The 14607-nt window shown below is 43.1% G+C and overlaps 2 protein-coding genes and 2 non-coding genes across 4 annotated transcripts; 3 read left to right on the forward strand and 1 right to left on the reverse strand.

Moving 5' to 3' along the window:
• The first annotated feature begins 103 nt into the window (after positions 1–103).
• rps5 (ribosomal protein S5) lies at positions 104–2687 on the forward strand. The gene is made up of 6 exons (XM_086193252.1): positions 104–206; positions 1053–1156; positions 1401–1610; positions 1770–1898; positions 2362–2460; positions 2572–2687. Coding segments are annotated over exons 1-6 (612 nt in total). The 5' UTR covers positions 104–205; the 3' UTR covers positions 2641–2687.
• On the forward strand, positions 1197–1329 carry LOC147240739 (small nucleolar RNA SNORA3/SNORA45 family). The gene has a single exon (XR_015111394.1). It is a non-coding gene; the product is annotated as a small nucleolar RNA SNORA3/SNORA45 family (small nucleolar RNA).
• LOC147240740 (small nucleolar RNA SNORA3/SNORA45 family) lies at positions 2163–2294 on the forward strand. Its single transcript, XR_015111395.1, has one exon. It is a non-coding gene; the product is annotated as a small nucleolar RNA SNORA3/SNORA45 family (small nucleolar RNA).
• ddah2 (DDAH family member 2, ADMA-independent) lies at positions 2674–9981 on the reverse strand. Its single transcript, XM_086193251.1, has 6 exons — positions 9829–9981; positions 8465–8990; positions 6406–6594; positions 5356–5475; positions 4604–4747; positions 2674–3801 (listed from the first exon to the last, which is right to left on the reverse strand). The coding sequence occupies exons 2-6, from the start codon at positions 8762–8764 to the stop codon at positions 3682–3684; spliced, it is 873 nt and encodes a 290-aa protein (XP_086049377.1). The 5' UTR covers positions 8765–8990; positions 9829–9981; the 3' UTR covers positions 2674–3681.
• Between the last annotated feature and the right edge of the window lie 4626 nt (positions 9982–14607).

A 14607-nucleotide genomic window follows, 5' to 3' on the forward strand; every position in this document is an offset into this window, starting at 1 on the left:
ATGAATGTAAGTATGTATATATGTACACACAAGATGTTTGGTAAAATGTGCGGGCGCGCCAAACGTCTGTCCGGACAAAAAACACTACAATTCCATACATGCATTGCCACCGGATGGACACGGAGCCACACCGGATATGTGAACGCGGCGCCCCGAGAAGGCCCTTTTCCGTCTCTGCGAAGTGTGGTACAGAACGGCAGACACAAGTAAGTGAAAAATCACCTTTTTTGCCTACATAAGTTATAATAACTTACTATGGTCCGATAGTTAGGGAAGCATAAACTTCAGTTGTCTGGCAAATATGAGCAAAACGTGTAACTAAGCGTAAGTGTGGTTTTATTCCTCCATAATGTTGATGAACGGGCACAACAGCACCGAGCGCTAGCATGTGGCTAGTTTGTTAGCACATGTGGATGCGGCATGTAGGCTAGACACCTGGCCAGATTTCAGTCGCTATCAAATTTTGAACTCCCTGTAGTACATAGATTACGCGTATATTTCAAATTTTCTACTAGTTCGGCTACTTGGCCTGTGGTTAAAGTCCTGTGAAGTACCTGTGAATTTTTAAACGCGTGTTAGCTTGTTAGCTAAAGTGAGGTTGGATCTAGCAGGCGTCAACTCGGGCCCAGCGTTAATAGTTTGACCTGACCATAAATTTACTGTATCTGTTAGTGTTGTGAAGGTTTAAATAAGGATGGTGATGTCATACCATGCCAGGCTTTTTTCGTCATATCTTGAGGTTTAGACAAAGGCTTTGTTAGCTACAGTACCTTTATCAGTAAGTTTGACTGATCAGACCAAAGTACTGTCACTGCTCCAACTTATTTCAGGCTATAAATATTCATCCAACTTATCAGTTTGATTTGGTGTCTTGCACCTTTTTGTATTTGCTTGGATTTACAATTCTGAAAGCAAATTACTAAATTCAGCCCTTAGTAATTGTTAAAAATGATGATAAATCTCTACATTTAATGACAGGTTCTCCGATGATAGACGTTCAAGAGGAGAGTCTGCAGTGTACCTGTTAGGTTTGTAACGTCTTTGTTTTTCAGTGACTGACTGGGAGACTGCCCCCGCCGTGGCCGAGACTCCTGAGATCAAGCTCTTTGGCAAGTGGAGCACAGATGATGTCCAGATCAATGACATCTCCCTGCAGGTAGGCAGCGTTGAGGCGCTGGTGATGACTTGTGTATGGTAGCGAGGCTAGAGTCACGCCTGGACATGGCCTTGTTGTCCTGGTGTGCTTAAGTGCTCGCAGATTAGAGGTCTCTGCTTATTCATTGGCTGTAGCCTCCCGTGGCCCAGCCAATCACCAGCTCAGATACACGTCTGCTTCATAGACAACCTCAACATCGCTAAAGCCTAGTGAATTATGTTTAACTGACGCCTTTGTGTTACAGGATTACATTGCAGTGAAAGAGAAGTACGCCAAATACCTGCCACACTCTGGAGGACGTTATGCTGCCAAGCGCTTCCGCAAGGCCCAGTGCCCCATTGTAGAGCGTCTGACCAACTCCATGATGATGCACGGCCGCAACAATGGCAAGAAGCTGATGACCGTGCGCATCGTCAAGCATGCATTTGAGATCATCCACCTGCTGACCGGAGAGGTGTGTTCCCCTGACAACACCACCCAATCTAGACTGATGTTAGGGGGACAGATCTGCACCTATAATTAATACTTATTCAATCACAAATATTTACCAATGTTTAATTTGGCAGCAGGTTTTCAGGGGCTTCAATGCTGTTCTGAATTTTTTTTCCCCCAGAATCCCCTCCAGGTCTTGGTGAATGCCATCATCAACAGCGGACCCCGTGAGGACTCCACCCGTATTGGTCGTGCCGGAACGGTCAGGAGGCAGGCTGTGGATGTGTCGCCCCTCCGCAGAGTCAACCAGGTAACGTGACATTGCCTTAGTAAGATGGGGTGAGACACCGCCACTTTCATTTGTCCTGCATCCCTCTGAAGATAAACTATTGAATGGAGGGAGCTTTCCGGTACACACATTTGTTATGAATTGTTTCTTGATCTGATTAATTCTAATGCATAAACTCTAAAACACCAGGTGTCACTTTATTTGCACTCTTACATACATCAGATCTGAGATGGGTGTTATGTTTTTAGTGCTCCCTGTAGTCCTGTTACAATCTGGAATCTTGGAAGCGAGGCTAGAGTCACGCCTCGATACTACTCGTTGTCCTGGTGTGCTAGAGTGCTCGCAGAGTAAATGTCTTTGCTTATTCGTTGGCTGCTGTCTGCTGTGACCCAGTCAATCACCAACTCAGACACACGTCCACACCGGCTGATTTGTTCCAGTGAAGTTTTACTGCCCGGCCACTGAAACCTGTCTGATCTCGTAGGCCATCTGGCTGCTGTGCACGGGAGCAAGAGAAGCTGCTTTCAGGAATATCAAGACCATCGCCGAGTGTCTGGCTGATGAGCTCATCAATGCTGCTAAGGTAAACGCTTCTCCATTACTCAAGGCTTTAAAATGTCTTACTGACCAGAGCTCCAACAGCTGGCGTTGGTCTTTGAGTGTGTGCCATTACTGACTTGAGTTTCTCCTCCAGGGTTCATCTAACTCTTACGCCATCAAGAAGAAAGACGAGTTGGAGAGAGTCGCCAAGTCCAACCGTTAAAAATGTTTGCTTTCTAACAAAACAATAAAATTTGAGTAAATCACTGATTTCACGTTTGTCTTTTTTAATAATTCCACTCAGTGTTTTACATGAATTAAATGTGAAAAAAAGAAATGAGCAGGACAATTGAACAGTTTAATTAGGATCATTACGTTTGTTATGAAGTGGTTGGAAAGCTTAAAATTCTGCATTCTACACTTTGAACATCCTGTAATTGGGACCAAGACAATACTTGTGAGCAGACCGTAAAGGACACCAAGACAAATTCATGGGAGCTCGTCATCTCGCGTGTACATGATTGAAGTTGTGTGCTAGCAAACATGAAACTCATTTCTACAGTCATTTTTAACTTCACACGGGCTGCAACACTCCTAACCTTCTGACTGGGACATTTCCACTGAATATTTGAACAAGCTGCTTAATGAGAATGGCATTTGTATCCCTCTTTACATTCTAGGGATCATTCGTTAGTTGCTTTTTCTGAATTTGACTTCAAACGCCGCTTATATCTCCGTAGCACTCGAGTTAAAAACACTTGCTGGAGGTGGGTAAAGCAGTTTGACTGCTGGATCACAAAATCCTGCAAAAACCTCAACAGGATTCCAGAATGTGATTTAGCTGTCTTCCACCTCTACAGAGAGACTAAAATGGAAACACTCCACATCCTGGCTAGATTGTTCCTCGCTCTGGTTGACCTTGCCTGGACTGAGGTCATCAGAGAACGCGCTTTGACATAGCAGTGTTTTACTGTCTTCATCAGGTTAATATCGGAATATTGCAGTCCATGTAAATCATTACCAGCTTTTCAGAAACTACAAAAATGTCACAACCTATTTAAATTGTGAAATTCTAATGGATTCAATGGCATCCCTGGATTTATGTGCGCTTTTCCTTCTGGATGGGATCGGCTGGTTCACTACAAGTAACTGCTAGCAGATGTCACAGTTGGATCACGTCCCCATTCATCAGGTTTTCCTCTTCAATGAAATGAACATAAACTTTGGTCATCCGCGGCCCAACCATGATCGTGCGCTGTCATAATCAGAAATAAGTGTGCTTTTTGTTGATGAGGAGGCAGACTGAGGACAGCGATGCTCCCAGCTTGGAGGCCTCGCTGCAGGCCGTAGGCAGGAGGGTGTAGTCCTGCAACTTCTGGAAGGCCTGCGGAGACGAGGAGGAATGATCTGGTCACTGCTGACATAAGACAGGAAATATCGCAGCGGCGTGACAACACCTGAAATAACTCAAAGGGGGTCAGTGGTGCGCGCGCATGTGTGTGTGAAGCATCGGGACCTCAGGCCGCCTGCTTTTGTATTACGTGGTGAAAGAGACTACAAAGGCGTAGAAACAAAACTTGAAAAGCAACTGTTCAATAAAAGTCCTTTTCAGGCTTTAGTAAGCGTCTTTCAGTTGTAAATACAAGTGGCCTAAGGTTCTGCCCCATGAATAAAATCTTCAAGAAATAGTCCTGTTCCACCACGGGAGAGTCGACGGCTGTAAAATCTAATAATCCTGCAGGAGTCTTCCAAGAATAATAACCTGGAGGGAAATTTGCTTCTTATTGCTCCAAAGCGCAGAGAGCCCAAGACTGACCACATAACATATTACTGGAGTCTTCTCTGATATTAACTCATTGGATTTAATATCAGTTTGATTATTTTGCTTGTGATTTTGAATACGTTTGTTTTAAAAAGTGATATAAATGCACAGACATATTGAAAAACAATACCAGCTCCTTTTTCTCGTGTCGCTGCTCAGACCTCATTACTTTTCCGCGTACCGCTCGACAGCCACCGCAAACATGACATTGGTGAAATAGCTCCACTTCCACTTGTACAAAACCATAGGATATTTATGTCTTAATGTGAATTTGAGAAGCAAATCTGACTTAAATCTTGCGAAAAGAACAGTGAGGTATGGCATTTAAGAATCTGCAGCTTGAAGACGGCCCTCAGTGACTCACGGGGATGCTGTCGGGACATTCCTCCGCAGGTCGGTGGAGCAGGAAGTCCCGTTTCGATGGACCTTTTATGTAGATGCAGTTAGCCGCCGCTTCCTCTGGGACAGTGAGTACTTCATAGTGGTGGTCAGTCAGCTGTTCCATCATCTGGAGGCAGAGACACAAATACTTCCTAATAATACTGCATACCAGGACCGCGCCCACCAACAAAGACTCACAGTCCCATAACTGATGAGCAGTCAAGAGAGCTCTTCTGACAAATATAACACAAGTTCTGGTTGAATCAACCCGTTCAGTACACCAATACTACGTACAGTTCAAATTACTCTCAAGGTCAAGTCATCATTCAGAAATCACAATCTTATTTTCCAAATGTGAATTTACTTGGGCAGTTGCTTAGTAAATATGTTGATTCTTTAGGTTTCTTCTAAAAACCTGCTGGAGATAACAGTATATTTTGTGTTTTCGATCTTAATTTTTGGGCACATTTAAATGATTTTTAATTCCATAAAAATGGAAATAAGTGTAAGATACAGTATAATACTATAATTCCCAATCAGCTCAAACTAAACTCTTGCTGTTTCAGGACACGGCTTTGTTGTTTATCTGTTGCATGAATATATTGCCGATCTAATAGGAAAACAAAGGGTACGATATCAACAATCTACCAAAGCAAATCGGTAGAGAACTAACACACAAACCACCTGACACACACACACACACACACACACACACACACACACACACACTCTCACCCTGAGGGTCTTCTTGGCCCCATCACTGTTGCTAATGATGATTGTGTCGGCCCCTCCCATGGAGCAGATGTTCTTCAGTCGAGCTCCACCACAGACGGGGACAGTGGACACAGCAAAGTCCTGGACAGACAGAGGTAGAAAAAGCTCACCGACACACCCTCCCCCTACTTTATCGTGCAGTTGGAACAACAAAAATAGTCAGTGACTATCAAAGTTACAGGAAGATACTGGATGATGTGGCACCAGTAGTGTCTGGGCTAGAAATACCAGTATGTAGTAAGCACTGACAAACTTTATAAACCATTTTTAGCTGTATTTTTTTTTTTTTATATTTTAATCATTATTGTTATGATTCACATCATAGCTTTAGCTTCAGTGATGATGTTTAAATCATTATTTTTAATGGCTTTTGTTTCTTTTTTTTAATTCTTTTTTTTAAATTCTTTACATGAAAGGTGATATATCAAATCTATTGTATTTGCTAATTTTATAAATGATAATTAAAAAAAAACAAGCACAATAGTTGAATAAAAATCCTGAAACTTGACACCAATAATCTGTCAGGAAATGCTCTTCCCCTTTTATTCCCACTTGTGACCCCATGAACCCCCCCCCCCCATCGCCACCCACATACTCACACTAATTTATACCAGATGTACACAGAGCAGCAACAAACACAAGTAGGTGTGGCGTGTGTGTGTGTATTTGTGTGTGTTTGTTCAGGGCAGAAGTGTGTAAAGGCACTTAAGAGCAGTGAAAAAAATCAATATTAATGGGCGGGTCATGTGCGGGGGGGGCAGGGGCGGGGCACACTGTGTGGTCTCCATTATTTGGATCCTTCTCATTCATCACTGTTTACAGACTGTAATCCCCTAAATGCAACACTGCACATGGCCACCTGCTCACTTTGGCAGTAGGGTCGTTTTCTGGCGACCATCTTGGCGCCGGAACAGTCTCCGCCGTTCAGAAATTAAAATCAACTGAGTATCTTACAGTCAAAAAACATTCTGATGGCTGGATTACGTCTGTTGAGTAGTCCTGAGCAGTTACCCTGAACGTGTCCGCCAGCACCTCCGCTCCTTTGCGGTTGGTGTGAGAGGAGATGCCCACAAAGAACTCCCTCCCTGTGAAGAGGACGTCGCTGCCCTCCAGAGTGGCCCCTCCTGAGTCCCCCTCTTCAGCCCCCATCTCTACCACGGTCAGGTTCAGCTCTGACATCACCCGCCGTACTGCTTCCACCTGCGGAGGGAGAGAGAGAGACAGAGAGAGAGAGAGAGAGAGAGAGAGAGAGAGAGACAGAAAGGGAGAGAGGGAGAGAGCGAAAGGGAGAGAGAGAGAGGGAGAGAGCGAGACCTGTTAGATTTGAGTTCTTGTTTGCATCATTTTCACCGTCTAATTAATCCAGGCGTAACTTTGTTTACTTGTACTTGTTTAACAGTTTTTATGTTTGACTTATTGCTAACAAGAACTACAATATAACCTAGTTTGGAACATTATGGTTCCAGGGAAATTAGAAACCCTTTTCAATAGCCTTTCTAACTCCTATTAAATAATTCAAATTAATGGTTAGTGTATCATAGAGCAGTGTTATTCCACCCTGCACCCCCCCCCCCCCCCAGAGAGTCACTAGCCTGCATGTTTGAGAGGTTCCCCTCCTCCAGCACACCTGATTCTAATGACCGCGTTGTTATCAGGATGCACCTTCGTCTGAGTCAGGTGTGTTGCAGCAGCAAAACACACGACCAGCCTGGAGAGAACAGAAGCTGTTTGGCCGGGGTGCTAAGTTCTAAGTTTGTTCACAATGCAATCCAGTTTTTTTTGTGTGATTTCATTGGGTACTGGGGTCTGTCTTTGTTCCAAAATAACAGAATTTTTTTTTTTTACATATTTATGAACTTGTAACAGCAAAAAAAGTATCATGTTGGAACATTTCTTTGGTATACGCCGTGAGGCAGAGGTTTGATAGGCCCTTTTCACGGCAGCGGTTCCTGATTTGACATAGCAGGTAAACGCGTAACTGATTAGAATGAATTATTGTCTCCATCTATTTAATGTTACAGTCATTATGGTGAGGCCTCATCATCATCATCATCACAATTACAGGGCTCCGTAGCCCCTCTAAAGGGAACAGGTCCACACTGGGAAAAGGACCCACTGGTGGCCTCACACAGGCCTCCGATCCTGCACACCTACAGCGTAAGAATGCCCCCAACAGGGAGGACACGGATGGTGTCGGAACCGGCGTTTTCAAGTAAACCTGGGCTCAAACCAACATTAACTCCCGTCATCGATTCTTTTCACAATCAAGTCGATAAAATACCACGAAAATGTAAATCTGATATCCAAACACACCAAGCCTCTGTTTTCTGTAAAAAAAAAAAAAAGAGAGAGAGAGAGAAAAGAAGTCCCAAACAAAAAAGCAAATACTGAAAAATTAAGAGTCCAGAACCTGAAAATGTTTGACATTTTTGCTGGAAAAAAAAAAGACTAAAAAAAATTCACCACTGATCGTTGAATATTGATGATTATGCATCACACTGGTGCATCAGAACATTTGGTAGCTAGGTGACGCATTGATACAGATGGATGAATTTTTACGTTCCGAAACTGTCCCGCTCAGTTCCAGGAAGATCAGCTGAGCGTGCACCCGTAAACCAGAGTGCTAAATTAATTGATAGAGTTTTAATCTTCTTTCTTTTTTTTTTTTCAAGGAAATTCCAATCGGATTATAATTAGTATGAAATGACATCGTTCTTTTCCAGAGAACCTTTTAACTAAAGTGACACCAGAAACTCTGACATCCATGAGCTCAGCTGCCATTATACAATCAAACCTGAGGACAGAAAACACAAGCAAATGCTGACATCACGGAAATGGTGACAGGAGCTGGAATTTTTTCTGCCTTCTGTCACTTCCTAATTATTTTACAGTTGTTTTTGGGGGGTTTTTTGGCCTTCAAAATGTCTTAAATTGAGTGAAAAGTTGTTTTACATCCTAAGATGATTTATTTAAATAAATTATTTCATTTCAAGTCCAGAATTCAATTGCATTCAAATTGCTATGAAAAGGGAAAGAAATTGTTGAGGTATGTTCTCCTCCGTGGGGTTACCTCGCTACGCCGCTGCTGTTTGAAGGGCCTGGTGATGAGTGCTGTGTCTCCCTGGATGACGGCCACATCCTCAATCCTCCAGCTGGCTGGCAGCTCTGGGTCAGGGGGAATCTCAATCAGCTGCAGGCCCACCTTCTGCCTCAGTGCTCCGGTCAGGCAACCGAACTGGCGTTGAGCCTTGGCCAGGTCCACTGAGACCTCTCTGTTCTCACCATCATCTCCTGCTGTCTTCCCAAAGGTCTCTGGGATGCCCCGAACCACGGCGTGGGTGAAAAGGCCATAAGGGCACACGTTTGCCATGATTTTACTTGAGTGAAAGTGGTAGCTAAGTACTGCAGTCAAAAGAGAAAACAAAAAAAGATGCAACGACTTCGGTCTTGAATTCAGTTGATGGAGTGAATCAGGAGGAAAGTGGGGAGCATCTTCATCCTTGACTTTCTGCTTCTCCTTTCATGTCAGACCTCCAGCAGAGACTTCCTCCAAGCATTCTCTCAGACGGCAAGAAAAGGAAGGAGATGCTCTCAGCCTACGACCACAGAGGATAGAAATGTTCACGCGGGCGGACACAAACGCACAAACAGCTGAAGGCTTCAGTGCAACAGGGCCATTTCCAGTTGTAGTTTAAGACTTATTTTGGAGGGATTATAAACCACATGATCACATAGCACTGTAAAACACAATTCTACAGTGACGTAATGATTGTCGGTTCATACAAAGTCTCAACAACAACAACAAAACTGTATCAAAAGATAAAGAATTCAAGGCCAGCTGAAATAACATGCAGGAATATCAAGTAAACAAAGGAGCATTGTTCCAGGTTGGAATATAAGGAAACATTATTCAATAGGCCAGCAATAAACTGTGAAGCCTCTCTATATCTGGGCAGCGGGGTACACTTGGGACAATCGGTCTTTTATCATCGTCCCTGTAACTCAGCAGTCACCCACTGAGAGGCTGCAAAGAGGGACTTGGATCTCGTCCACAGAGGATGCCTCGTACATCTGTTTCATAAGTTATTAGACAAGGGCTTTGGTATTCCGTCCATTTGGGTTTGATATGCAGCATTCTGCACACCGTCAGATGATTCCTGATGCAATACTAACTTGATGATTTTATCACGCACCCCCCCCCCCCCACACACACACACACACAACTTCTATCTTTAAAACTGCAATATCCGATCAGAAGAGAACAGCCGAACGCAGTAGAAAAAATATTGTGTGAGTGTTGTGCACCGCCCAACCAGTTCAGCGCTCCTGCCTCAATAGTTCTGATGATGTTCAATATTTTCCAGCCTGGAAAACTATCTTCAAAACTTTAAGAAGTTAGGCAAATATTAAATACAAGGGTGAAACGATACGTGCCTGCCCCGTCCGAGCGTAGCAGCCTCACGCTCCGCCGTGTTTCCCTCTGCTTGATTTAATTTCCAAACAGGGTCAGTTCCCGTTATCCCCCTTCTCCTTTCCCCTCGGTCTGTCTCTCCCACTACACGTTCAATGAGACAAACTGCAGACGTGTACTTCCGGCTTGGCATTTAAAAATAAAACACCCTTTCTTGAACACGTAATTCCACATTCGTACTGTAATTTGTGTGTATGGTAAAGTTTAATCAAAAAAAAAACGACCCGATAAAAGAAAACGCGATAAGTTCAAACGCGATGGTTGTTAAGCTTACAAAAAAAAACAGTCCTTGTAAACTTAAATCTTGCAAAATGGTTGAGCTCTTATTTCTTCAAGTGTACAAATACGTACTTCCGGTATTTTCGATCGCATCTTTGGTTCGACACGGCTCTCCTACCCTGTCACCCCATCCCCCACACGTCCTGTGCGGACTCAATCAAGGTTGATTTTACTGTTGAAAACATAATTTATGAGCTTTTTACGCGCAATGAAGATGCAATTCATTGAATCCCGTTGAGTAAAGCCTCATATCTCCGGGTAAAATAGAGCCGACCAGGTGTGCTATTTGAACACAGTGTTGTCCAGAGTGAACTAGAAGTATCTTAAAACATATATTTTACAACAAAATAAAAATTACCAGAGTTTTTTTTTTCGCCTTAGACAGCTGATGTTCACTCCAATTAATGTTAATTTGCTTTAGTTCTTTTAATTTTTAGCACAGTTGAAATCTCCCATAGTCCTATAAGCCTTCCCTGACACCCGGCCCTTGTATTAAGACTGAATTAATGACAGTTTGTGTTTTTCTTCTCGGATTAAGGGCTGAAAGACCCCAATAATCCAACTGAATTGTTTACTAAAGGTCAGAATCTTTATCTGCTGCCTTTCCTCCCTGCCTCTACTCTTTCAAATAAACATTCAGCCTTAACTTGAACCGCCTGCAGTGAAACAGAATGGCAAAATAAATGGCTGCATTAACCTTATCAGGTTCACAGTTGATTAAACATAGCCCTTTATCTGATCTTCCTTGTCTTATTTCTATTCAAAGTCATTATAGATTACATATTTCTAAGTAGTTCCTGTCTGTTTTCGTCTGTGTGACACGGCAAAAAAATAAAAATAATCTTTTAAGCCTTTCCTGAAATGTGGGTCAAATGATGTTGGACTGCTGGATAAGCAGGTTGCCTCATCAGGCACGAAAGAACGCGTTCACTTAAACAGTATCTAACATTTTAAATGGCAGCCTTGTGAAACGTGCCGCAAATTATAAAGCGCTAATCTGGACTTTTTGCTGAACCTTCCTCATTCGCTGCTTCAGACGATGGTAATGCTCATGCATCCTTGTTTGACAGATGGCCGTGAGCTTGTGTTTCTACCGTCTGAGTGCTGTTGAGAGGGTGGGACTACTTTTTGACTTAAAACGGTGCAATATTCCCTTCTACTGTTTAGATTAAGTTACTGCAGTTTAGATCAACAACGTATTCAGAGGCAACTCAGCTACATAGAAGAAAGACAGAAGAAATGTCTGTTTATCTACCAAGGGAGAGAAGATGTGAGTTGGTGTTGCAGCACGGGGATAATGGAGACTGTGGGGTGGTTGGGTGTGTGTGTGTGTGGGGGGGGGGGGGGTGGCAAGTTGAGGGCACAGACAGGATTAAAGAACACCATCTGTGCGAAGAGATCTTCAGCCAGCACACAAAACATTGCGGGTCTGAGAACCGGCACTGTTCCTGCGATTCAACTTCTCACAGCCTCGGCGCCCCAGTACAACCACGAAACTGGACTCCACTTCCTCAGAATTCATTCATAGGGGCATGGCATAATTATGTGTGGATGCCAGAGTGATTATTACTTAGTTCATTTATAAACATCTGTTGAGAGCCAGTGTTTGTCCACTGTAGCATTTTTTTAATCAATACTTGAATCAGTGACTGTATTCATCCATCCACCTTGTGTTTGTGTGAACTGGTTTCAAAGAGGCAATTTGGTAAAGTGCTTTAATTACCTTTAAGTTAGAAAAGGACCAAATGCAATCCATTTATCAGCCAATTTTTGTGATTTGAAAGATTTGCACCCTGCTAACAATAGTGTGATGTTCCGTGTTATACAGCAATAAGACAGATGAAACACCATTTTAAAAAGATGCAAACGATTAATTTCTTTGTGGTCATTTCTTTGTGCGATTTGCAGAATGAAAGTAAAAGGCTGTAAAAGTGGAGGTGCAAATGATTTCTGTGCTCATTTAAAGTCTGATTTGAAGCATAACCAAGTTGGATGTTGAAGCATAACCTGTCAAGTATATGAAATATGCATGTAACTAAAATATTCCTATAAAATACGGAGGGCAATAACATAAAGAAATCGATAAACAAGCAAAAACCCCTGGTGTGTCCTAAACTTCCCATCCACCCATCCATCCATTTTCTTCCATTTATTCCGATTAAGGGTCATGGGGGGCTGGAGCCTATCCCAGCATCTACAGGTGAGAGTCGGGGTTCACCCTGGACAGGTCTCCAGTCCATCACAGGACCAACACATAGAGACAGACAACCATTCACACTCACAGTCATACCTACAGTCAATTTAGAGCATCAATCAGCCTCGTCCTCTCTTGATGTCTTTGGACTGTGGGAGGAAGCTGGAGAACCAGAGAGAACCCACACAGGAACAGGGAGAACATGGAGACTCACACAGAGAGATCCTGTGCTGGAGCCAGGACTCAAACCCGTAACCTTTTTGCTGTGAGGCGACAGTGCTGACCACTGCACCACCGTGCCACCTCCTATACTTCCCAATTTGCATTAAAACCTGATTCAGAGTCCAAGTCCCTGCAGCTGGCACAGTGATGCACAGCAAGAGGGTTGCGGGTTCAAATCCGACAGCCTGCCTTGGCTTTTCCATCTAGTGCAGGTTCTCCGGGGGTGAACCCACCCCTCAACAATCACAGCTGAGATTGGCTCCACCTCCCGGTAACCCTGAACAGGATCAGTAGTATAGACAGTAGATGGATGAAGTAAGTTCCTACTTTACCCAGTATGAAAGCCTTTAAAAAAAAAAGAAGAAAAAAAAGAATGTATTTTGCAACATATGAGTCAGGTATTTTGCTGTAAAATATTAATATATGATATATGATAGGAGACAACAATATGGAGAAAAAGAGATGCGTTCCATACTTTGATCCTCACTTCTCCAGTTACTGTGTTAAAGCTTCTTTGAGTAAGATACTGAACAGCTTCTTACACTATGGCCTCCACCATCAGAGTGTGTGTGTGTGTGTGTGTGTGTGTGTGTGTGTGTCTTGTAATAATATCTTGTTCTGATTTGGATTCCATAGGTCCCATGACATTGAAGCTATTGGGAAAAAAAGGTACAAATTTTGCTGTCATATGAGAAACCAATTGAACGCTAAACTATTGACATAAAATGTAGACGGCAATAAAATAGAAGGAATATGAGACATGTGGTACTGATTTGGAGTCCAGCACTTAAAATGAAAACTGGTAACTTTATGTCAACAATTAAACTTGTGAAATTAAAAAATGTAAATATTTATAAATTCTGTAATTTTTAAAGGCCCGTGACATGAAAACAGTTTGGAGTTTGTGGAGGAACTGGTTAGCATTTGATCACATTAGCCAATAGCATTGAATGTGCACCAGAGAGTCACTCTGGCCCAACTCCCGGCTCTCTGCTAGCTCTCCGCTGTGAACTTTGCTATGGTGAATAACTGAATCGTGGGGCTCCTCTAAACCTCCTAAACGCTATCGGACTGAACGGGTCAATCTGAGGAAGTGAAACAAATCATTGTGTGATGCTCAAATCAATTTATCTACCATTTTACAGCTGCTTCGTTCACAATGGAAGTCTGTAAATGGTAAACCTTTCTACCTAAGGGGCACTTAAAGTCCTTTACAGTGTTGTCTCATTCACACACACACACACACACACACACACACACACACACACACTGATGGTGGACGTTGCCATGCAAGGTGCCACCCTACTCATCAGAAGCAGTTATGGGTTCAGCGTCTTGCTCAAGGACACTTCAACATGGACTGGAAGAAAGCCTCTTTTGGAGCAGTGCACAACAAGAGGGGACGGGGGATTAAAACCGGGTCACTGTAAAACACATCGACGAGGGAGAAGGAGTAAATGACATTAGAGCATCTTTATGTGACAATTGTATTTTATTTGGAAAAGGAAAAAAAGCACATTGTACCGTTTATGAGTATTTGTTAGCATCTTGATGCATGTGTGGAAGGGATCTGAAACAGTCTGAGCCGCGGCGGGAGTCACCATCTCCAGGAAGATTTCAGGCTTTTGGTTGTGAGCTGCTGTGAAATTAATTAACTGGTAAACAGCTTATTCAGTCTGAGCACACTTGGCCCCCCCCCATCACAAGACTGCTGTCAGCAGACCGTCCCTCATGCTGCCATCACGTCTCCTATTACAACTAACAGATAATATGGTTAAACTGCCTCCCTCTTTTCGGGCTTAGTCTCGGTTTCTTTTGCTGTCTAAGATGCCGAGTCGATTCTGTCTCACATAATCGATACACACACTCACAGAGACACGCATGCACATACACAGGCACACACACAAACTCATCTTGACTAAACGGATTCTTAGCTGCAGCATCCCTGAGAATTTTTTTGTTTTTGCTCCTTATAGCAAGGCCAGAGGTCATCTAAGGAAATCTCCAAACAAATTTGTCATTTTCTTTCATCTACCTTCTTTTCAGA

Source organism: Aulostomus chinensis, chromosome 22 (assembly GCF_037954235.1).
Source record: "Aulostomus chinensis isolate RoL2024-O1b breed Wild chromosome 22, RoL_Achi_v1.0, whole genome shotgun sequence".
NCBI classification, from domain to species: domain Eukaryota; kingdom Metazoa; phylum Chordata; class Actinopteri; order Syngnathiformes; family Aulostomidae; genus Aulostomus; species Aulostomus chinensis.

What these genes read in the sequence shown, in the direction of transcription:
- ddah2 (XM_086193251.1), bottom strand. Translation starts at nt 8,764, where the DNA reads ATGGCAAACGTGTGCCCTTATGGCCTTTTCACCCACGCCGTGGTTCGG. An exon ending in GGGCCAAGAAGACCCTCAGG is followed by an intron (nt 4,748 to 5,355) that starts GTGAGAGTGTGT and finishes CTCTGCCTCCAG; the next exon opens with ATGATGGAACAGCTGACTGA. An exon ending in AATGTCCCGACAGCATCCCC is followed by an intron (nt 3,802 to 4,603) that starts GTGAGTCACTGA and finishes TCGTCTCCGCAG; the next exon opens with GCCTTCCAGAAGTTGCAGGA.
- rps5 (XM_086193252.1), top strand. An exon ending in TCAATGACATCTCCCTGCAG is followed by an intron (nt 1,157 to 1,400) that starts GTAGGCAGCGTT and finishes TTTGTGTTACAG; the next exon opens with GATTACATTGCAGTGAAAGA. An exon ending in TCCACCTGCTGACCGGAGAG is followed by an intron (nt 1,611 to 1,769) that starts GTGTGTTCCCCT and finishes TTTTTCCCCCAG; the next exon opens with AATCCCCTCCAGGTCTTGGT.